Source organism: Staurois parvus, unplaced genomic scaffold (genome assembly GCF_062004578.1).
Source record: "Staurois parvus isolate SC_StPar_1 unplaced genomic scaffold, SC_StPar_1.0 ptg002198l, whole genome shotgun sequence".
NCBI classification, from domain to species: domain Eukaryota; kingdom Metazoa; phylum Chordata; class Amphibia; order Anura; family Ranidae; genus Staurois; species Staurois parvus.
In genome coordinates, this window is record NW_028319994.1 from 19,583 (window position 1) to 44,873 (window position 25,291).

Below are 25,291 nucleotides of genomic sequence, written 5' to 3' on the forward strand. Positions count from 1 at the left end.
CGGATATATACTATTCTATACTATTTTAGGTTATACTATTCTATTTTGAATATTTATTTTTAATACATTTGCTGTTTATCTTGTCATTTTAAGGGTTTTTGCCATGGATTTTGATCTCATATTTTTTATGACATGGAATTTAGAATTTTTTTTGAGACATATATATATATATATATTTTATTCTTAAATAAAATCATGAGTTCCGCATACTTTATAAAATCACATGGATTCTGATGTGAAGATATACGGGGTTATTATCCTTTTATATAATATATAACTTTTTTCTTAAATTCAGTTTATTCAATTCTGGCTCCTGTTTGCCCCTGTTTTTTAATTTTTTAATTCTTAATGTATTTGTTCTGTGCTGACCAATCATCGAGTTATTCACAATGACTAATTTATCTTTTTATATGATTTATATATTATTACTAATATAAATAGATCCTTTTTTGACTATTTTGTGCATTAATTGGTCATATCAGTATACTGCGTGATCTCTCGTGAGACATTGTACTTATCCTTTTCAAATCCATGGCAAAATAGCGCCCGCGGATGTGCACGCGCGCATCTTTTGCATACTTTCCATCGTCAACAAAATGGTGCCGGCGTAACATGCCATCTTTCACATGGAGTGGGCCCGTTTAGTGGATCTGCTTGCTCAGCGGGGAATCTCTCCGCTGATCCCCGCTGAGCAAACAGATGGCAAGTCTGTGTCCGCTCCGCTGCTGCAGAGCCGACACAGAGCTGCTCGCTCTCCTCAATGGGCGGTCGGATGAAAACGGACTGACCGACCCGAACGGAAGGGCAATTGAATCCCTTTTTTGGCAGATCGGATCGGATGTCGGTGGGTGTAAATGGACACGTGTCCGTCTATAGAGGAGAATGGGGTTTCCGATCGGGTCCACCTGAAAAACGGGCAGAGTGAGAAGAGTGAAAGAGCCCTATGTCTGTTATGTCCCTTTTTTTGTCCGTTGACATCCGTTTTTTTTTTAAAAATAGGGTTTTCTTCCGGATGTCAACAGATGCGGACATTAATGGATGTAAACAGATGATCATCCGTTTACATCCGCTAGTCCTTAGAAATAAATGGGGGTGTAAACGGACAGATGAAAATAATGGACATACGGAACGCCCGTGTGAAAGAGCCTCCAGTCAGCTACCTTGGACCTGTGGCAAAAAGTGATGCTTCATAAGTCTCATGATTTTATTTAACAGAAAGAAAAACAAATTTAAAAAAAAAGGTCAAATAAAATCACAGCAAGTTGATACAAATAATGATCAAATACACGAATAGGGAATATAACTCAACTACAAAGAACACGAAACCGAAAGCAACTGAAGTACCATGACTATGCACTCCCTATGGAGGGTGCGTTTGTATGTAACATAGTTAGGGGAGGTGTTCATCATTCCCTTTGTATAGCGTGTGTTTCTTCCTTTCGAGAACATTCTCATAGAAGACTTTGAGGCTGTACACACAGAATAAGATGGGGATTGATGCACACACCACAGAGCCTGACTACAAGGCAGTAGAAGAGGGTAAGGGTCGCCTTTCCTTCTCACCCAGACCAGTAGTACTGACAGCTCCTCTAAGACACATTGTCATTATACAACGCAGAGCTGAAGCTGTCTGTACTGGACTAACCATTGCTCTAGCACAGGGACTACGCCTGCAAGCTTCTAACTACATTATCAGTACTGCTGTCTTTTCTTTTTCTTCTTTTTTTATTTAGTGTTCTTTGTATTTAAGTTTCCATTTCCTTTTCTGTGTTTGTGATTGTTATCCACATTCTATATTATATATGTATTTATTTAATTACAATAACACAATTTTTTTACTATTTTTTTTTAACTGGATTATCAGTGCAGTTTTTTTTCCTTTTGTGTGTATTTGATCATTACATGTGCTCTGTGGGATAACTGCCAACCTTCTGAGATGGGAAAGAGGGGCACAACTACTAGCAGACAGTATATAGGCAAAGGACACAGCCTTGATAGGTGGAGAAATAATACATTATTATTATACAGTATTTATATAGCGCCAAAGGGTTTACTCAGCGCTGTACAATAGCAAGGGGGACAGGACATGAGACAAGACAGTAACAATACAATACACAAGGGGTTCGAGGGCCCTGCTCTTTCGAGCTTATGATCAGTTAAACTGACAAGTACTTTTATTTCATCACTGTTGTTCCTTTATAGTGGCTTTTGACATTTACAAATACAGCAAGCTGGAAATTGGATATAAGGTTTGGCGCTGTAAAACTTTTTTGTTTTTTGATAAATAGTATTTTTTTTTTGATACAGTGTAAACATCAGGCCTAAAAGAGGGATGAATGAGGAGAGAAAAGAGACAGAAGGACTTTGTTCCAAAAAATAGACAGTCCCTTTATGTTGTTGCTACAAATTTTGCATGCAATATATTTTTTTTCTTTTTGTTTTTCAATGCAGTTTTTTAGTGTTCTTTGTATTGGTGTCTTCCTTTTTTTTGTATTTGATAATTTTTTTGTGTCCTGTTGCTATACATTTTCTTTTATGTTATTAAAAAAAAAAATGCAAACTTAGTGTTTTTTTTAACCATGCAAAAACAGGAGACTTTCAGTGCCTCATCTGAAAATAAATATATATTTTATATATATACATATATATACATACATATACACACATATATATACATACACACACACATATATATATACATACACACACACATATATATATACATACACACACACATATATATATACATACACACACACATATATATATATATATATATATATAAAATAAAGGTAGAAGTGGGATGTAATTACCAGCCTACCCAATACACCGGACTGTAATGGCACAGAAATAATACATAAAATTGATCAGTTAAACTGACAAGTACTTTTATTTCACCACTGTTGTTCCTTTATAGTGGCTTTTGACATTTACAAATACAGCAAGCTGGAAATTGGATATAAGGTTTGGCGCTGTAAAACGTTTTTGTTTTTTGATAAATAGTATTTTTTTTTTTGATACAGTGTAAACATCAGGACAAAAAGAGGGATGAATGAGGAGAGAAGAGACAGAAGGACTTTGGTGTCCTTTTATGACACAGAGAATAGCTGCGATTCAACGGATCTCAGCTATTCTCTGGTCATTCACAGTTTATGACACTCAGCAGATCATGTCAGCCCTTCGCTGGAGATCTGTGTTCTCCCTCCAGATTCTCCAGCGCAGAGCTGGAGAATCAGAGGGACTTCAAACTAAGCAGAGATAATTTACCTCTGTTTAGTAAACTGATCTTTTACTGTAATCTCGCGAGATTATAGTAAAATCAGCCGTTTTCCAGCGTTTGGAGACCGTTCTCCCTTCGTTTGGAGAACTGCTTCATAAACTGCATTCACAGGAGAACTGTGTTCTCCGAGAATGCCAGAGAACTGAGCAGCGATCTATTACCGCTGGTTCATAAATGGACACCTTTGTTCCAAAAAATAGACAGTCCCTTTATGTTGTTGCTACAAATTTTGCATGCAATATATTTTTTTTCTTTTTGTTTTTCAATGCAGGTTTATAGTGTTCTTTGTATTGGTGTCTTCCTTTTTTTTTGTATTTGATAATTTTTTTGTGTCCTGTTGCTATACATTTTCTTTTATGTTATTAAAAAAAATAATGCAAACTTAGTGTTTTTTTAACCATGCAAAAAAAGGAGACTTTCAGTGCCTCATCTGAAAATAAATATATATTTTATACATATATACATATACATATATATATACATAAATACATATACATACATATATATACATACACACATATATATACATACACATACATGTACATATATATACATACATATATATATATTTATACATACATACACATATACGCATATATATAAAAAATAAAGGTAGAAGCGGGATGTAATCACCAGCCTACCCAATACACCGGACTGTAATGGCACAGCATAAGAAACAAATCGTAATTTAGTAAAACAAAGTCTTTGTTACACAACAATAAAAAAAGATAAAAACAAGATAAAGCTCCCTACGCAAAGTGGGGGCAATAGTCCTCAATATATAATATATCTGAACAGCTCTGGAAGCTACACCAAGCACACGTATCTTATGTCTATATATAAATGGTTGATCTAGCCTCCAGAGCTATTCAGATTATATATTGAGGACTATGGCCCCCACTATGCATAGGGGGTTTATCTTGTTTATTATTGTGTAACAAAGACTATGTTTCACCAAATTACGATTTGTCCCTTCTGCTGTGCCATTACAGTCCGGTGTATTGGGTAGGCTGGTGATTATTTCCAGCTTCTACCTTTATTTTCTTTTTTTTTACTAGATTATCAGTTCAGTCTTATCCTTTTTTTTAATTTAGTGTTCTTACTGTTTATTCCATTTTTTATTTGATTGTTATCTGTGTTCGGTGGCTGTAAATGTTTTATTATACTTTTTTTGCTTGTTTGTTCAGTGGAAAAAAAAAACATAAAATAAGTGTACGGAGAGGTCACCACTTTATCTCCACAGGTCCATGGTAGTTGACTGGCAGCTGTGGGTGTCAACCAGTAAGCTTCTAGCTTTTATTTTCAAATTTCAACTGAACAAGCTGAAGATAGAAGCTGATTGGTTGCCATGTAGAACTGCTCCATGTTCCGGCTGCTCCAGTTTTAGCAAATGCCCTTCAGGATCTTCAAACTCTAAGAACATTGTACACGGGGCTTTATTATAGAGTAATCTGGTGGGTTGGCTGAGAAGTCCCTTGCTGCGCGCTCCCAGCACATATGTCTGCTACTCCCGGAAAGGTCCCAATCTTCCCTTTCGATTGGGACCTTTCCCGATCATGTGACGGTGAATCACGGCGGTCACATGACCCTAAAAACCCACCCCGCCTACTGGCTTCTGAAACTCGGGCCGGGAGGCGCCGGCGCAAAGAGGTTAAAGATGAACTCTGGGCACGAGAATTTTAGGGTAACTCCACTTTCGTGGGAAACCCCCCCCAGAAAAAACAATCAATACAATATAGCATATAGGACTGTAACCCGTCATATTGTCATTGAATGTCATTAAAATGGACCTTTTTCTTTTCAATCTGCAGAGCTGTTATTCTCTGCAAAATGCAATATGGCAGCCTGCAGGAGGTCTGTACACAGAGGGTTTACAGAACCCCCCCCCCCCCCGAAATGTAATTTCTTGCTCGTGCGATTGACTCCCTGATTTTACCAGAGGTCTGCACTAAGATACAAGTCAGATTTTGGGCATCCCCTGCAACAAAAATGTCATTTTTGGTATGATATTCCCAAAGGAAAATCCTGTCCAAAGGGATGCAGACCCTTCCACTTTCCTCATTAGAAACCTGTCATATTGTCATTGAATGTCATTAAAAATTACCTTTTTCTTTTCAATCTGCAGAGCTGTTATTCTCTGCAAAATGCAATATGGCAGCCTGGAGGAGGTCTGTACACAGATGGTATACAGAACACCCCCCAACAAATGTCATTTCTTGCTTGTGTGATTGACTCTCTGATTTTACCAGAGGTCTGCACTAAGATACAAGTCAGATTTTGGGCATCCTCCGCAACAAAAATGTCGTTTTTGGTGTGATATTCCCAAAGGAAAATCCTGTCCAAAAGGGGATGCAGACCCTGCCACTTTCCTTATTAGAAACTAGCAAGTGCAGCAGCTGAAAGATCATTATAAAATCAGTGCCATACTGCTTTTTAAGCCCGCGCAGGAACCGCACCGCATTCCTGTGCAAATCACATGTGATTTGTGTGCGGTGCGATTGTAGCCGTACATTTTTTATGGCTCAAATCGCACCACATCAAGAAGATTCAGGACCCTTTTTTTGGTCCGCACTAGAATCAGATCGCATGGGTATTCACGCCTATGCGATCCGATTCTGCACATCGCACAGCGTTTTGCGGACCGCATCAGTGTGAACTCGGGCTGACACAGACAAGCAAACACCTATTTCTTCAGAATCTGCAAAAAAAGTTTTTTTTTAAAAAATCCCCAGCCATATTCAGAGATCAGTCACTGCACAATGCTTTCAGTTGTATCTCACATCAACCCTAAGGCCCCCCTTCTGTTCTCATTTCCTCATACTGGGGCTTTTCACTGTAATAGGCGTGGGCGTCTTTCTGTTGAAATGTCCTTTCTTTTTCAAATACTTAAAAGAAAACATCTCAGCTAACTTGGAAATGTATTGTACACAATGGGGCGCACAGTTCTGAAACTGGCGCAATTTCTTTCTGTTTTTTTGTTTTGTTTTTTTGCTGGTTTTATTTTTTTTTCTTTTTTATTCCAACCAAGAAGGTTTTGCTTTTGTGTGTGTGTCTACACTTAGGCTGGCCATACATTATACAATTTTCTGTTTAATTTCTGCCCAATTTCCTTTAGATTTACCTTCAACTATGTAGCGCAAGGGCCTGCCTAATTGGATACAACTGAAAGTGTTGTTTAGGTTTGACCTCCTCAGGGGCGGACTGACAACTTATGGGGCCCCCGGGCAATAGGGGATCATGGGGCCCCTGTGTCCTTGCCCAAACTCAAAAAAGCCTATGAAAAAGGTACCAGGGGCATCTCATGGGGCCCCCTACTGACCCCGGGCCCTCAGGCAGTGCTTGAGTTTCCAAATGGTCAGTCCGCCCCTGGACCTCTTATTATATGGTTTTTGGTAAATCTAAAGTAAAATTCTCAAGGAAATTGTATAATGTATGGCCAGCCTTAGCTAAGCATGCACAAATCGGTGTACAATCCTGGCTCCAGCCAGGTGCAGGGATTAAGGCTCCATGTACACGGGATGTTTGTAAAACTCTTCTGAACGAAGGAAACTGACTGTTGGAAAACGTTTAGAAGCATTTTTTAACCGCCTCCCACCCGCCATATAAGGAAATGATGGGTGCAAGGCGGTTTTCTCGTTCTGGGAGGACGTCTTATGACGTCGTCCCATTCTAATCGTGCATGTGCGGCTCCGGGAGCGGGCAGCGCGGCGATCATGGTGCGCTGTGTCCCTCGGACACAGCTGATCACCGATCAACGGAAAGAGCTGAAGATGTCGGCTCGGTCATGTGATCAGCTGTGTCCAATCACAGCTGATCGCATGTAAATAGGGAAATGCCGGTTATCGGCATTTCTCTCCTCACGAGCTGTCACGCTGACAGAGGAGAGGAGGAGAGCCGGTAATCTGCATCTACACTTATCATCAGGGCACTGTGTAGCAGTGTAGCCCCAGAAGTGCCACCTGTCAGTGCCCATCAATGGCTCTGAGGAAGAGGCAAGTCCTCGAAATGCGTCAGCCTATTGGATGTCTACACTCCCTATTGCGGACTATTACTCAGCGCGGTGTTGACCCAGCTGTTCTTTATGACGTGCCTTGACTTTATAGTCGTTTGTGAATACAACACATACTTTATTTTCTATGGTAATACACTAGGCCTGTGCGCCCTCTGTTTTTTCTTTCCTCATTCAGTGCCCATCAGTGCCACATCAATGCCACATATCAGTTCCCATCTGAGCTGCCTTTCAGTGCCACCTATCAATGCCAGTCAGTGCTACATATCAATGTCAGTCAGTGCCGCCTATCAGTGCCGCCTATCAGTGCGCATCAGTGTTGCCTGTCAATGCCAGTCAGTGCTACCTATGAATGTCAGTCAGTGCCACCTATCAGTGCCACCTATCAGTGCCACCTATCAGTGCTGCCTATCAGTGCTGCCTAACAGTGCCAGTCAGTGCCACCTATCAGTGCTGCCTATCAGTGCCATATATGAGTGCTGCCTTTCAGTGCCCATCAGTGATGTCTGTCAATGCCTATCAGTGCAACCTACCAGTGCCTCCTCTTCAGTGCCACCTATCAGTGTCCATCAGTGCAGCCTCATTAGCGCACATCAGTGAAGGAAAAAAATCACTTATTTACAAAATTTTATAACAAAAGCGAAGAAAAAAACGTTTTTTTTTTCAAATTTTTCAGTTGTTTTTGGTTTGTTTAGCAAAAAATAAAAAAACCCCGAGGTGATTAAATACCACCAAATGAAAGCTCTATCTGTCACAAAAAAATGATAGAAATTTCATATGGGTACAGTGTTGCATGACCGCACAATTGTCATTCAAAGTGTGACAGCGCTAATAACTGGAAATTGGCCTGGGCAGGAAGGGGGTGTAAGTGCCCTGTAGGCGAGGGGTTAAAGATAACCTCAGGAGACCTTCCCAAATGCCCAGAATGCACTGAAAAACAGTAAAAAATTAACTATTTCAGACATTTTGAGAGGAATAGAGAGAGCAGAAGCAGAGAGAGCAGTATGTGGTGAGATGATCGGTCTTTTCTGGTTGTAGTCACTATGGATCCCATCATGAGCATAATGCGGCGCGTTCTGCCATTGTTTCCTTCACGCGAAACCTGGAACTGACTGCGCTGGTGTACCGGGTCCATCTGAATACTTGGAAAACGCTTTGCATGCATTTATGATGATAAAAAAAGGCTCCGGACAGCATCTGGACATGGAACAGTTAAAAAATGCTTCTAAACGCAAACGCTTATAAACGTGGTTAGCCGCGTTTACAAGCATTTGGCATTTGAAATGCCGATAAAATCTACTCCTGAATGCAAGTTTGGGGCGTTCAAAAAAACAATTGTAAACTCAACTGCCTGTAAAGGACGATGTGTACACGGACACATAGGGGAACATTAGGGAGAGTTCAGGGGCTGCTGAAAAAACCGCTCAAGGTGTGAATGTAGACTTAAGTAGGGTTGTCACCTCATCCCTTTAAAACCGAACACATAATAATTCAATGGCTGTATTGTTATTGTGCAACAGAATCACTGTAAAAATATTTTTATTTCTCATTAATACACAACGGGGAATTCTGCTTCAAACATGACTCATTGATCTGACTCCTATTTTAGCATCATGATTATAGTCTGCTACTCATAAATCCATAATATGCTGCTAATTATATTGTGACATTCACTGCTCCTTATTCATAGTACTTAAAGTGCATATCCACCCGAACTTGTTGTGGCCCCTCTCACATGGGCGTTCCGTATGTCCGTTTTTCATCTGTCTGTTTATGGGTGAAAAACAGACACTTATCTATTTCTATTGGCTAGCAGATGTAAACGGATGATCATCTGTTTACATCCGTTAATGTCCGCAGCCCTTAACATTTGGGGTTTTTTTTGAACGGAAGAAACCCCTATTTTTCTTCCTTAAAAAACTCAGCAATGGACAAAAAAATAGATGTAAACGGATGAAAAACGGATGTAAATTGACGTAAACTGATGAAAAACCGATGTAAACGGATAAAAAACTGATGTAAACGAATGAAAAACAGATGTAAATGAATGAAAAATGGTTGTAAACTGATGAAAAAAACGATGTAAATGGACATACGGTCCATTTTTACATTCATAAAGGTTGTAAAAGAACGGATGTAAACTGATGAAAAATGGATGTAAACAAATACAAAAAATGGATGTAAACTAATGAAAAATGGATGTAAATGGATGTAAACTGATGAGAAGCGGATGTGAATTGATCCCTTTTTTCTTGGAAAAAATGTGACTGAACTGATGAAAAAACACTCGTGTGAAAGGACCCAGGGAAGCCTAGGAACATCCGGCAGATCTTTACTGCTGTCCGGCATTTTTCTAGACAGCAGTGAGAGGAACTCTCCAACGTTGTTTTTCAGGCCGACCCGACCAGAACCTCCATTCTCCTCTATGGAGCGGCGGATGTAAATGGAAATTTGTCCGTTTACACCCGCCAACATCCATTTTGATCCGATCCACAAAAAAGGGACAGATGGGGATCCAATTCCCCTTCCGTCCGTCAAAGCGGGTTGGATGAAAGCAGACAGGCGATCCGTTTTCCTCCGACCGCCCATTGAGGACAGCGATCAGCTCTGCGTCGGATCTGCAGCAGCGGAGCAGACACAGAGCTGTCATCCGAATGCTCAGAGAGGATCAGCGGAGGGAACACCCCGCTGAGCAGGTGGATCCACTATACAGGTCCGCCCCGTGTGAAAGGACCCATTCCCAAAGATCAGGAAAAACCTAACAAGAATTCTGATACTTCCCCACTCTACTCAGAACCAGGAACATTGTCTTTTGCGTGATTTTATTTCCCATTTTCCACTCATTATTGCCGGTATTTACACAAATCATTTGGAGAAGACCGACTACTTTCATTTTCATGGAAGCAAATGACCTAGGGTTGGTGTCACCCGGGGCGGTAACATTTGGTGACACCCCCTCCGACGATCCCCGCAGAATGGATCGGACCTGCAAATTGAGCATAATGGATCGGACTCCGATCCATTATGCTCCCCAATCTGCAGATCCGATCCATTCTGCGGGGATCGTCAGCATGCAACCTATACGGGGTGACACCGGACCCGCTCCACGAAAAGGTAAGTTGTAAAGAAAGCCGATGATCCCCGCAGGATGGATCGGACCCATCCTGCAGGGATCGTCGGTTTGCTTTACAACTTACCTTTTCGAGGAGTGGGTCCGGTGTCACCCCGTGCTGATCTTCCCAGTGAATGGCTGTGCAAAGGGGTGGGGGAGGGGGTGTCAAAACAAGGCTGATCATTGGAGGAGAGCACAATGAGTACCCAGCACAGCTAGAGAACCTCTTTGTGCTCTCAGGCTGATCTTCAAAGTGAATGGCTGTGCAAAGGGGTGGGGTGGTGTCAATACAAGACTGATCATTGGAGGAGAGCACAATGAGTGCCCAGCACAGCTAGAGAACCACGCTGTGCTCTCAGGCTTGGTCCACACCTATGCAGTTTACGTTTGATCCATTCCTGCAGAGCGTTTTGCGTTGCATTTTGCACGTTTTTGCCATAATTTGCACTTTTTTCTCCTTGTTGCTAGGCAGATTAAAACACCAAACGCATAAAAAATGCTGCACAAACGCATCAAGAACGCACTTCATGCCTTTCTGCAGCGTTTTCATTGAAATCCATAGAACCCAAAACGCAACGTTTTGCGTTTAAAAAAGTGCCTGACCCTTTCCAAGAAATGCACCGGGTGAAAACGCGGAGATGTGAACCTGTCCCATAGGAAATCATGTTAAATAGACTGTACTGCGTTTCTGCAAAATGCTGCGGAAAACGCTTAGGTGTGAGCCTAGGGACTGGTAGGAACACCAGGGATGTCACACAGAGGAAGCAATAGAAAGAGAACTGGAGACCTTTTCATACAAGTACATGGAACAGCAGGCACAGATCAGGAATAGGAATTGTAGGGGACTCAGGGGCGGACTGACCATTTGGAAACTCGGTCACTGCCCGAGGGCCTGGGTTAGTAGGGGGCCCCATGAGATGCCCCTGGTACATTTTTCATAGGCTTTTTTGAGTTTGGGCAAGGACACAGGGGCCCCTTGATCCCCTATTGCCCGGGGGCCCCATGAGTTGTCAGTCCGCCCCTTGTTGGGGTAATATATTCTTTAATAAAAAAGCATCGCCTTCTAAGCTCAGTGGCATTAGAGTATAATTAGTGGTGCAAAATATAAAAGAATAAAAAAAAAAGAAAGGCCTATCTCAAAGGTGTGCTTTCCATACATCTTCTACATCCAGTTTGCACGATACTTGATGGATTAGTTGTCCTCACTGTACTTCTAGTCTGTAGATCATCTATGCTCAGCCAGGGTTTGGTGGAACCCTAAGGTTTCTCCGGAAGTTATTTGGGGTTTCTTGAGTAATGAGCAACTTCTGCCTCTCAAATAACTGACCACTGACACCAATAATATCATTAGATATCCGTAAAGGGAGGGTTTTTCCTACTGACCTCAAATGTATGGGGGATTTATCCTGCTGGCCTTCACACAAATGTACCATGAGCTTTTTCGACTTAAAAAAAGCTTGAGAAACACTGCTCTAGATACGCTATATGGCCAAATGACTGTGGACCCATGACCATCATGAGTTTGTTGGAGATCCCATTCCAAAGCCATGGCCATTAATGTGGAATTAGCCCTTCTTTGTGCCTATAACATCCTCTACTCTTCTGGTACGACACTCAATAAGATATTGGGGTCCACCTTTGGGAATTTACACCCATTCCAATTCATCTCAAAGTTGTTCAGTAGGGTTGAAGTCAGGGGTCTCAGAAGGACACTTGAGTTCCTCCGCATCAAACTGGTCAAATTATGTCTTTATGGAGCTGGCTTTGTACACAGGGGGACAGTCGTACTGGAATGGAAAAGAACTTTCCCCAAAGTGTTACCACAAGGTTGGAAGTGCACAATTGTCTAAAATTTCTTTGTATGTGTCAGCATTGACCACTTCACCAAAAGCACCAGAACCCATTTGGAGTCTACAAACATTTGGCCATACAGTGTAGCTGTGCACTTTATTTGCTGCTGCTCCTATATTGTACATTGATATATTGCTGTCCTAAGAGTAGATGTATGAAATGTTATGGGATTCTTTTTTTCTCTATTTACAGGATGTTTAAAACCGCTCACAAACGAAGACCCTGAGAAGTCTACAGATAATCATGACCAAGGTATGAAATATCACACATATGTACAAGGACTGTGTACTGTATTTAGCTGTATTGTTGTTCCTTTGCTGGATGTTTTACAGCTTTGGTTGGTGTTTGAACTTGCCCAGGAATTTGCATTGACACCATGTTATTTTGCATTCAAATTTTACCTGTATAGACCTGCCCAAGAGTCATGTAAAGTACAATATCTTGTGATCGCGATCACATATTTCTCTGCGAAAAAAAAAAGCAATTGGCAAATAATTAGTATTTGACGTTATGGCTCATCACATCACTTAATATTGCACATTTCTGACTGGTCATTGGAAACTTCTGTACAACAGCTCAGCCTGCACCTCAGAAAGGGAAGACCACATCAACAGGTTGGAATGGAAGGATTTTATGTGGAATAATTCATCTATGGTGCCTAGTGTCTTATTGCACAGTAGGCTACTCATGGTAGTTCTGCTTCAATAGGCGCTGCTCAGGGAGACATGAGCATTGTGGATCAGAGTGGACATAAGGAGCAGAGAGCAAAAAGATGGCAGCCAGAATATTACTTTTCTTGGTTAAAATACTCCATTCTTATCAAAGATCAGGATAACCAGCACCACGATGATCGGGAATAAGAACCAGATGTCACATAATACATGTAGACAGGTGAATTAGGAAAGGTCCAGGATACAGATCAGCTCAGCAGCCCAGCCTTGAACCCATGTAAGTGTGCAGCCATCAATAGGAGGCTGCAGGACAGGGGCACAGTACGAAAACAGGGAGGGCTGTCAGTGGTAACGGGAAACAACAACAACGTGTTTCCAGTCATCAAGACCCTTTCTTAGGCCTGGGAACCACCACTACAGGAGAAGATTTAAAATCTAAATAGAAGGAAAACCTGGAGAATTGGTGGCCATATCACCAATACAGCAAAAAATTAAAAACAATTGTAAAATAAATATGTTAAAAAGAATAAAAAAGCAATGATTGGTGTAAAATGGAACTTATGTTAATAAACATCAAACAAAGATGGTATACCAATACAATCTGCACTAACACAAGTTAACCAGCAGAGAAAGTGCAAGTACATTGACAGCAATCTGCATTGTAGGTACATTGAATCAATAAACTTTTACTAAAAGAAAAAGATGAAAGAAAGTGGAAATATTTAGTATGGGAAAAACACAATAAAGTGGAGCCACAATAAAAAGAAAGTGCAATCAAAATAAAATAAGTGACAAACAATAAATAGTACACAGAAAGAAAAAACTGACGGATGTGACTAAAATGATGAATATAGATGAATATTAATTTAATGTAATAATTAGAGATGAGCGAATCGAAGTATCCGAAGTGGAATTCGAGTCGAATATCGGAAAAATTTCGATTCGTGCCGAATCCGAAAAATAGCCTAATTCGGACGCGCGAATCGAAATTTTTCAGAAAATGGCGGCTGACATGTGCGGCGACGGAGCGGGGATGTCTGGGAAGGCGCGCAGACAAGGCGCGCTGACCCATAATGCATTCCTCAACTACATGTGATCGCATCAGCCAATCAGCAGCCAGCCAGCCAGCACTGTGTAATGGTCGAGCTATAAATAGCGGCCATTTTGGAATTCTTCATTTGCCTGCAGTTATTGAACAGAGGCAGACCGCTCTGTACTAGGGACAGGGACAGAGTTAGGGCCACAGAAACGATAATTGGGGACAGAGAAAAGTTACTTAGGGACAGAGAACCATTACTCAGGGACACAGACTTGTTAATGAGGGCCACAGAATCGTTATTTAGGGACAAAGAAACGCTAGTTAGGGCCACAGAATTCATAATCAGGGACAGACAGAATTGTTACTCAGTGCCAGAGAATTGTTACTTAGGGCCACAGAAACTTTAATTAGGGCCACAGAATTTTTACTCAGGGACAGACAGAATTGTTACTGAGTGCCAGAGAATTGTTACTCAGGGACAGACAGAATTGTTACTGAGTGCCAGAGAATTGTTACTTAGGGCCACAGAAACTTTACTTAGGGCCACAGAATTTTTACTCAGGGACAGACAGAATTGTTACTGAGTGCCAGAGAATTGTTACTCAGGGACAGACAGAATTGTTACTGAGTGCCAGAGAATTGTTACTTAGGGCCCCAGAAACTTTACTTAGGGCCACAGAATTGTTACTCGCACAGACACAGAATTGTTACTCGCACAGACACAGAATTGTTACTGAAGGCCACAGAACTGTTACTTAGGGCCACAGAATTGTTACTCGCACAGACACAGAATTGTTACTCGCACAGACACAGAACTGTTACTGAGGGCCACAGAACTGTTACTTAGGACCACAGAATTGTTACTCGCACAGACACAGAATTGTTACTCAGGGCCACAGAACTGTTACTTAGGGACAAAGAAACGCTAGTTAGGGCCACAGAATTCATACTCAGGGACAGACAGAATTGTTACTGAGTGCCAGAGAATTGTTACTCAGGGACAGACAGAATTGTTACGGAGTGCCAGAGAATTGTTACTTAGGGCCACAGAAACTTTACTTAGGGCCACAGAATTTTTACTCAGGGACAGACAGAATTGTTACTGAGTGCCAGAGAATTGTTACTCAGGGACAGACAGAATTGTTACGGAGTGCCAGAGAATTGTTACTTAGGGCCACAGAAACTTTACTTAGGGCCACAGAATTGTTACTCGCACAGACACAGAATTGTTACTCGCACAGACACAGAACTGTTACTGAGGGCCACAGAAACTTTACTTAGGGACAAAGAAACGCTAGTTAGGGCCACGGAATTCATACTCAGGGACAGACAGAATTGTTACGGAGTGCCAGAGAATTGTTACTCAGGGCCACAGAAACTTTACTTAGGGCCACAGAATTTTTACTCAGGGACAGACAGAATTGTTACTGAGTGCCAGAGAATTGTTACTCAGGGACAGACAGAATTGTTACGGAGTGTCAGAGAATTGTTACTCAGGGACAGACAGAATTGTTACTGAGTGCCAGAGAATTGTTACTTAGGGCCACAGAAACTTTAATTAGGGCCACAGAATTTTTACTCAGGGACAGACAGAATTGTTACTGAGTGCCAGAGAATTGTTACTCAGGGACAGACAGAATTGTTACTGAGTGCCAGAGAATTGTTACTTAGGGCCACAGAAACTTTACTTAGGGCCACAGAATTTTTACTCAGGGACAGACAGAATTGTTACTGAGTGCCAGAGAATTGTTACTCAGGGACAGACAGAATTGTTACGGAGTGTCAGAGAATTGTTACTCAGGGACAGACAGAATTGTTACTGAGTGCCAGAGAATTGTTACTCAGGGACAGACAGAATTGTTACTGAGTGCCAGAGAATTGTTACTTAGGGCCACAGAAACTTTACTTAGGGCCACAGAATTTTTACTCAGGGACAGACAGAATTGTTACTGAGTGCCAGAGAATTGTTACTCAGGGACAGACAGAATTGTTACTGAGTGCCAGAGAATTGTTACTCAGGGCCCCAGAAACTTTACTTAGGGCCACAGAATTTTTACTCAGGGACAGACAGAATTGTTACTGAGTGCCAGAGAATTGTTACTCAGGGACAGACAGAATTGTTACTGAGTGCCAGAGAATTGTTACTTAGGGCCACAGAAACTTTACTTAGGGCCACAGAATTGTTACTCGCACAGACACAGAATTGTTACTCGCACAGACACAGAATTGTTACTGAAGGCCACAGAACTGTTACTTAGGGCCACAGAATTGTTACTCGCACAGACACAGAATTGTTACTCGCACAGACACAGAACTGTTACTGAGGGCCACAGAACTGTTACTTAGGGCCACAGAATTGTTACTCGCACAGACACAGAATTGTTACTCAGGGCCACAGAACTGTTACTTAGGGACAAAGAAACGCTAGTTAGGGCCACAGAATTCATACTCAGGGACAGACAGAATTGTTACGGAGTGCCAGAGAATTGTTACTCTGGGCCACAGAAACTTTACTTAGGGCCACAGAATTGTTACTCAGGGACAGACAGAATTGTTACTGAGTGCCAGAGAATTGTTACTTAGGGCCACAGAAACTTTACTTAGGGCCACAGAATTGTTACTCGCACAGACACAGAATTGTTACTGAAGGCCACAGAACTGTTACTTAGGGCCACAGAATTGTTACTCGCACAGACACAGAATTGTTACTCGCACAGACACAGAACTGTTACTGAGGGCCACAGAACTGTTACTTAGGGCCACAGAATTGTTACTCGCACAGACACAGAATTGTTACTCAGGGCCACAGAACTGTTACTTAGGGACAAAGAAACGCTAGTTAGGGCCACAGAATTCATACTCAGGGACAGACAGAATTGTTACGGAGTGCCAGAGAATTGTTACTCTGGGCCACAGAAACTTTACTTAGGGTCACAGAATTTTTACTCAGGGACAGACAGAATTGTTACTGAGTGCCAGAGAATTGTTACTCAGGGACAGACAGAATTGTTACGGAGTGCCAGAGAATTGTTACTCAGGGCCACAGAAACTTTACTTAGGGCCACAGAATTTTTACTCAGGGACAGACAGAATTGTTACGGAGTGCCAGAGAATTGTTACTTAGGGCCACAGAAACTTTACTTAGGGCCACAGAATTGTTACTCGCACAGACACAGAATTGTTACTCGCACAGACACAGAACTGTTACTGAGGGCCACAGAAACTTTACTTAGGGACAAAGAAACGCTAGTTAGGGCCACGGAATTCATACTCAGGGACAGACAGAATTGTTACGGAGTGCCAGAGAATTGTTACTCAGGGCCACAGAAACTTTACTTAGGGCCACAGAATTTTTACTCAGGGACAGACAGAATTGTTACTGAGTGCCAGAGAATTGTTACTCAGGGACAGACAGAATTGTTACGGAGTGTCAGAGAATTGTTACTCAGGGACAGACAGAATTGTTACTGAGTGCCAGAGAATTGTTACTTAGGGCCACAGAAACTTTAATTAGGGCCACAGAATTTTTACTCAGGGACAGACAGAATTGTTACTGAGTGCCAGAGAATTGTTACTCAGGGACAGACAGAATTGTTACTGAGTGCCAGAGAATTGTTACTTAGGGCCACAGAAACTTTACTTAGGGCCACAGAATTTTTACTCAGGGACAGACAGAATTGTTACTGAGTGCCAGAGAATTGTTACTCAGGGACAGACAGAATTGTTACGGAGTGTCAGAGAATTGTTACTCAGGGACAGACAGAATTGTTACTGAGTGCCAGAGAATTGTTACTCAGGGACAGACAGAATTGTTACTGAGTGCCAGAGAATTGTTACTTAGGGCCACAGAAACTTTACTTAGGGCCACAGAATTTTTACTCAGGGACAGACAGAATTGTTACTGAGTGCCAGAGAATTGTTACTCAGGGACAGACAGAATTGTTACTGAGTGCCAGAGAATTGTTACTCAGGGCCCCAGAAACTTTACTTAGGGCCACAGAATTTTTACTCAGGGACAGACAGAATTGTTACTGAGTGCCAGAGAATTGTTACTCAGGGACAGACAGAATTGTTACTGAGTGCCAGAGAATTGTTACTTAGGGCCACAGAAACTTTACTTAGGGCCACAGAATTGTTACTCGCACAGACACAGAATTGTTACTCGCACAGACACAGAATTGTTACTGAAGGCCACAGAACTGTTACTTAGGGCCACAGAATTGTTACTCGCACAGACACAGAATTGTTACTCGCACAGACACAGAACTGTTACTGAGGGCCACAGAACTGTTACTTAGGGCCACAGAATTGTTACTCGCACAGACACAGAATTGTTACTCAGGGCCACAGAACTGTTACTTAGGGACAAAGAAACGCTAGTTAGGGCCACAGAATTCATACTCAGGGACAGACAGAATTGTTACGGAGTGCCAGAGAATTGTTACTCTGGGCCACAGAAACTTTACTTAGGGCCACAGAATTGTTACTCAGGGACAGACAGAATTGTTACTGAGTGCCAGAGAATTGTTACTTAGGGCCACAGAAACTTTACTTAGGGCCACAGAATTGTTACTCGCACAGACACAGAATTGTTACTCGCACAGACACAGAATTGTTACTGAAGGCCACAGAACTGTTACTTAGGGCCACAGAATTGTTACTCGCACAGACACAGAATTGTTACTCGCACAGACACAGAACTGTTACTGAGGGCCACAGAACTGTTACTTAGGGCCACAGAATTGTTACTCGCACAGACACAGAATTGTTACTCAGGGCCACAGAACTGTTACTTAGGGACAAAGAAACGCTAGTTAGGGCCACAGAATTCATACTCAGGGACAGACAGAATTGTTACGGAGTGCCAGAGAATTGTTACTCTGGGCCACAGAAACTTTACTTAGGGTCACAGAATTTTTACTCAGGGACAGACAGAATTGTTACTGAGTGCCAGAGAATTGTTACTCAGGGACAGACAGAATTGTTACGGAGTGCCAGAGAATTGTTACTCAGGGCCACAGAAACTTTACTTAGGGCCACAGAATTTTTACTCAGGGACAGACAGAATTGTTACGGAGTGCCAGAGAATTGTTACTTAGGGCCACAGAAACTTTACTTAGGGCCACAGAATTGTTACTCGCACAGACACAGAATTGTTACTCGCACAGACACAGAACTGTTACTGAGGGCCACAGAAACTTTACTTAGGGACAAAGAAACGCTAGTTAGGGCCACGGAATTCATACTCAGGGACAGACAGAATTGTTACGGAGTGCCAGAGAATTGTTACTCAGGGCCACAGAAACTTTACTTAGGGCCACAGAATTTTTACTCAGGGACAGACAGAATTGTTACTGAGTGCCAGAGAATTGTTACTCAGGGACAGACAGAATTGTTACGGAGTGCCAGAGAATTGTTACTCAGGGACAGACAGAATTGTTACTGAGTGCCAGAGAATTGTTACTTAGGGCCACAGAAACTTTAATTAGGGCCACAGAATTTTTACTCAGGGACAGACAGAATTGTTACTGAGTGCCAGAGAATTGTTACTCAGGGACAGACAGAATTGTTACTGAGTGCCAGAGAATTGTTACTTAGGGCCACAGAAACTTTACTTAGGGCCACAGAATTGTTACTCGCACAGACACAGAATTGTTACTGAGGGCCACAGAACTGTTACTTGGGGCCACAGAAACGTTAATCAGGGACACAGAATTGTTACTGAGGGCCACAGAACTGTTACTTAGGGCCACAGAATTGTTACTCGCACAGACACAGAATTGTTACTCAGGGACACAGAATTGTTACTCAGGGACACATAATCGTTTAATTAAAGAGTATGTCAGACAACATGCAGAGGAGTGGCAGAGGAGGCAATGTTTTAGGAGCGAGCAGACGTGGCAGCAGAGGAAGGGGTCGAGGCAGCACTATTCGCAGCCAGAGGCCAGTGCTCCCGGTGTCATCCAGCGGTCGTGTCTCCACCGACAACCCTGCCGTCGTCGATTGGTTGGCTCGGTCGTCTTCCTCTTCCCAGGTCACCTCTGACACCTACAGCCAACGGTCGGTGGGTACGTCAGACACAACCGTTAGTTGGCATGGCCCGGGACCAAGCCCACTGAAATCACGTGTCCTCTACCTGCCCCTGTCCTTTGGTGTTCCCTCACCAAGCGAAGTATCGCATGCTGTGGGCTCAGCCCCACTGTACAGTGAGGAAGAGCTAACAGAGGGCGGTCAGGAACGGGGGGAGACATCCGCCTTTTCAGCAGCCAGGCGAAGAAGTAGTGGCGAGGAGAGTGGCTCGGTAGCCGGTCTAGAGACAGGTCTGTCTCCTGACCCAGACGCAGCCGAGGGGGCTAGTAGTGAGGTGGAGACCCTACTTGATGATGAGGAGGTTGATCGCACTTGGCAGCCTCGTCGTCATCAGGCAATTTCTTCCGCATCATCAGGAGAAGAGGGTGGCAGCTTGGCAGCGAGCAAAACAGTCGGTGGGTTGCCCAGGAGACAGCAGCAGGGTCGCAGCAGTGTCAGTGGAGCCAAACGTCCACGGAGTAGAGCACCAGCTCCACTGCAGCCTACCACCACGGCCAGTAGTGGTGCCGGTGTGCACGGAGGAAGCAGCAGTCAGCCAGTGAGGAGTATCGGGGGCAAAGTTTCCTACTCGGCGGTGTGGCAATTTTTCGTCAAGCCGCCCGAGGAAGTAAACGTAGCCGTATGTCGACTATGTGGCCAGAAAGTCAAGCGTGGCCAGGGGGCCCATGTTGGGACTACAGCGTTGCGGCAGCATATGCAGCGTCGCCATTTGGTGGCCTGGGAAAACCGTGATAAAGATACGGCGGTTCTGCCCGCCCCAGCCCCCGCTCCATCACCCGCTCCGTTACTTGCTCCGTCACCCGACGTCAATCGCCCTCCATCAGCCAGTCAAGGCTCCAACACCTCTGCTGAGGGGAGTTGTCGCTCGTTGGCATCTTCCGCTCGTTCAGATGCTCCTTCTCCTGCTACTCCTCTTCACGGATTCCGTCAGCAGTCTTTCTTGGAATCCGTTTCCAAGAGACAACAGTTTGCGAGCACGCACCCGACGGTGCAAAAGCTGAACGTCCTCCTGTCCAAGTTGCTGGTGCTGCAGTCTCTCCCTTTCCAAGTGGTGGACTCAGCACCTTTCAGAGAAATGATGGCTTGTGCCGCGCCGCGGTGGAGAGTGCCAAGCCGTCATTTCTTCGCCAAAAAGGCAGTGCCAGCCCTGCATTCACATGTAGAAGACATGGTGGGCCAGTCTTTGAGCATGTCGGTCTCTGCCAAAGTGCACGGCAGCGCCGACGTGTGGAGCTGTAACTATGGTCAGGGACAGTACATGTCATTTACGGCCCACTGGGTGAACGTGGTGCCGTCACAGCCGCACCAGCAACTTGGACAGGTCACGCCGCTTTTGCCTCCACGTTTGCACGTCCTTGGTCCGGCAAAGATGTCCGCCTCTACCACCTCTTCTTCCGCCGTGTCCTCAGCCGCCACCCCCGTGCCAAGTCCCATTACCCGACCGGCATATCACATGTGCAGGGCGCAACGGTGTCACGCTGTGCTGCACCTGGTATGCCTTGGCGAACGTAGTCACACAGGGGAGGAACTTCTGAGTGTAATGAACAGAGAAATCGACAGATGGCTGTCTCCGCGCAAACTGAAAATCGGAACCATGTTGAGCGACAACGGAAAGAACATGGTGTCTGCTCTGCGTCAAGGAAGGTTGTGCCATGCGCCATGCATGGCTCACGTGTTCAATCTGGTTGTCAAGCGGTTCTTAAAATCCACCATCCCACTGCAAGACATCCTTAAAATGTCACGTAAACTTTGCATGCATTTCAGCCATTCCTACACCGCAAAGCACACCCTCCTTGAGCTGCAGCGGCAGAACGGAATTCCACAGCATCGCCTGATCTGCGACGTTGCAACAAGGTGGAATTCAACCCTACACATGTTAGACCGCCTTTACGAACAGCGAAAGGCCATCACCGATTTCCTGATGTTACAAGCGGATAAAGGTACTCCCCTGTGTAACTTCGATGTCAGCCATTGGCAGCTCATGCGTGACACCTGCCGCTTGCTCAGGCCCTTTGAGGAGGCCACGCTATTCGTGAGTCGGCAGGACTATGGGATGAACGACGTCATTCCTCTGTTGCACGTCCTTGAACAAATGCTGTTAACAATGGCTGGTCAGGGTGCGGTAGACGTGGCGCACAGATCTCAACGCCACATGACCCCTGTGGGGGCAGGACAGGAAGAAGAGGAGGAGGTAGAGGAGGACATTTGTGCTCAGGAATTATTGAGTGAAATGGGTGGTTTTTCCACTCAGCGGACAGGAGTGAAGGAGCAGGAGCATCTGGTAGAGGAGGAGGAGGAGGAGACAGAGGACCCAGACGCACCGTGGCAGTATGCTGTGGAGATGGAGGCAGGGAGTCCCTCGCATTCCTTGGCACAAATGGCCCATAGCATGCTCGGTTGCTTGCGTAGCGACAGCCGAATAATAACCATCAGACAGAGGGATGACTTTTGGCTGTCCACCTTGTTGGACCCTCGCTACCGTTCCAAAATGGTGGCCTTTTTCACACCTGCTGAGAGGGAGGCCAAAATAACGTACTATAAAAACCACCTATGTAGTCAGTTGGTCTCTGCCTTTGTGCGCCAACGTCCATCCTCAGACACTGTGGGCCCTGTGCGCTCGCGTTCCGCTGCCATGGCAGCAGGGGAGGGGTGGGGTGGTAGGAGCAGTGGCAGCTCCACCAGCAGCGGCTGCCTCAGTCTGCAGTCGATGATGAGTAGCTTTCTTCACCAGCGCAGTGAGGAAACTACTAACCAGCCGCAGCAGCAGCAGCAGCATCAGGTGGACCTGGAGCAGGACCTCAAACAACAGGCTTGGGCCTACTTGGACAGCACCCTGCCAACCGAGGTAGACAATCCCCTTGACTACTGGGCAACGAAACTTGACCTTTGGCCCCAACTAGCTGAATTTGCCCTTGAAAGGCTGTCATGCCCGGCCAGTAGCGTGGCATCGGAGCGCGTGTTTAGTGCGGCAGGAGGTTTTGTAACTCCGCGGAGGACACGACTGTCCACCCAAAGTGTGGAGAGACTCACGTTTGTGAAAATGAATCAGGCGTGGATTAGTCTGGATTTCAAACCACCAGTTCCTGACACAACTGACTAAATCCGCCATGAATCATGCCTCAAACATGTGCCACTTTGAGGTCTCCTCACACACTGCTGGTGTGTAGAATTTTTTGACATAGGGTGCTGGCAGATTACGGGCCTCCCATAGCTGCTGCCAGGCCCCTAATCTGCCATAGGCCCCTATATACCGCCTCCTCATGCTGCTGCCAGGTCCAGAGTCTCTCATGGGTCCCTGTACGGCCTCCCATTGCTGCTGTCTCCATCGCCACACTCTGCCATGTGCCACTTTCAGGTCTCCTCACACACTGCTGGTGTGTTGAATTTTTTGACATAGGGTGCTGGCAGATTACGGGCCTCCCATAGCTGCTGCCAGGCCCCTAATCTGCCATGGGCCCCTATATACCGCCTCCTCATGCTGCTGCCAGGTCCAGAGTCTCTCATGGGTCCCTGTACGGCCTCCCATTGCTGCTGTCTCCATCGCCACACTCTGCCATGTGCCACTTTCAGGTCTCCTCACACTGCTGGTGTGTAGAATTTTTTGACATAGGGTGCTGGCAGATTACGGGCCTCCTATAGCTGCTGCCAGGCCCCTAATCTGCCATAGGCCCCTATATACCGCCTCCTCATGCTGCTGCCAGGTCCAGAGTCTCTCATGGGTCCCTGTACGGCCTCCCATTGCTGCTGTCTCCATCGCCACACTCTGCCATGTGCCACTTTCAGGTCTCCTCACACTGCTGGTGTGTAGAATTTTTTGACATAGGGTGCTGGCAGTTTACGGGCCTCCTATAGCTGCTGCCAGGCCCCTAATCTGCCATAGGCCCCTATATACCGCCTCCTCATGCTGCTGCCAGGTCCAGAGTCTCTCATGGGTCCCTGTACGGCCTCCCATTGCTGCTGTCTCCATCGCCACACTCTGCCATGTGCCACTTTCAGGTCTCCTCACACACTGCTGGTGTGTAGAATTTTTTGACATAGGGTGCTGGCAGATTATGGGCCTCCCATAGCTGCTGCCAGGCCCCTAATCTGCCATGGGCCCCTATATACCGCCTCCTCATGCTGCTGCCAGGTCCACAGTGTCTCATGCCATGTGCCACTTTCAGGTCTCCTCACACTGCTGGTGTGTTGAATTTTTTGACATAGGGTGCTGGCAGATTATGGGCCTCCTATAGCTGCTGCCAGGCCCCTAATCTGCCATAGGCCCCTATATACCGCTTCCTCATGCTGCTGCCAGGTCCAGAGTCTCTCATGGGTCCCTGTACGGCCTCCCATTGCTGCTGTCTCCATCGCCACACTCTGCCATGTGCCACTTTCAGGTCTCCTCACACACTGCTGGTGTGTAGAATTTTTTGACATAGGGTGCTGGCAGATTATGGGCCTCCCATAGCTGCTGCCAGGCCCCTAATCTGCCATAGGCCCCTATATACCGCCTCCTCATGCTGCTGCCAGGTCCAGAGTCTGTCATGGGTCCCTGTACGGCCTCCCATTGCTGCTGTCTCCATCGCCACACTCTGCCATGTGCCACTTTCAGGTCTCCTCACACACTGCTGGTGTGTAGAATTTTTTGACATAGGGTGCTGGCAGATTATGGGCCTCCCATAGCTGCTGCCAGGCCCCTAATCTGCCATAGGCCCCTATATACCGCCTCCTCATGCTGCTGCCAGGTCCAGAGTCTGTCATGGGTCCCTGTACGGCCTCCCATTGCTGCTGTCTCCATCGCCACACTCTGCCATGTGCCACTTTCAGGTCTCACACACTGCTGGTGTGTAGAATTTTTTGACATAGGGTGCTGGCAGATTACGGGCCTCCCATAGCTGCTGCCAGGCCCCTAATCTGCCATAGGCCCCTATATACCGCCTCCTCATGCTGCTGCCAGGTCCAGAGTCTGTCATGGGTCCCTGTACGGCCTCCCATTGCTGCTGTCTCCATCGCCACACTCTGCCATGTGCCACTTTCAGGTCTCCTCACACACTGCTGGTGTGTAGAATTTTTTGACATAGGGTGCTGGCAGATTACGGGCCTCCCATAGCTGCTGCCAGGCCCCTAATCTGCCATTGGCCCCTATATACCGCCTCCTCATGCTGCTGCCAGGTCCAGAGTCTGTCATGGGTCCCTGTACGGCCTCCCATTGCTGCTGTCTCCATCGCCACACTCTGCCATGTGCCACTTTCAGGTCTCA

General features: G+C 45.0%; 1 protein-coding gene across 1 annotated transcript in view; it reads left to right on the forward strand.

Moving 5' to 3' along the window:
• The first annotated feature begins 1,424 nt into the window (after positions 1-1,424).
• The window catches only part of LOC149431621 (C-type lectin domain family 2 member B-like), a 55,262-nt gene continuing 31,395 nt past the window's right edge, over positions 1,425-25,291 (forward strand). Inside the window, exons 1-2 of the mRNA XM_089665459.1 lie at positions 1,425-1,539; positions 12,445-12,504. Of these exons, the coding sequence (XP_089521585.1) occupies positions 1,488-1,539; positions 12,445-12,504 (112 nt within the window). The 5' untranslated portion in view covers positions 1,425-1,487. The remainder of the gene's footprint in view (positions 1,540-12,444; positions 12,505-25,291) is intronic.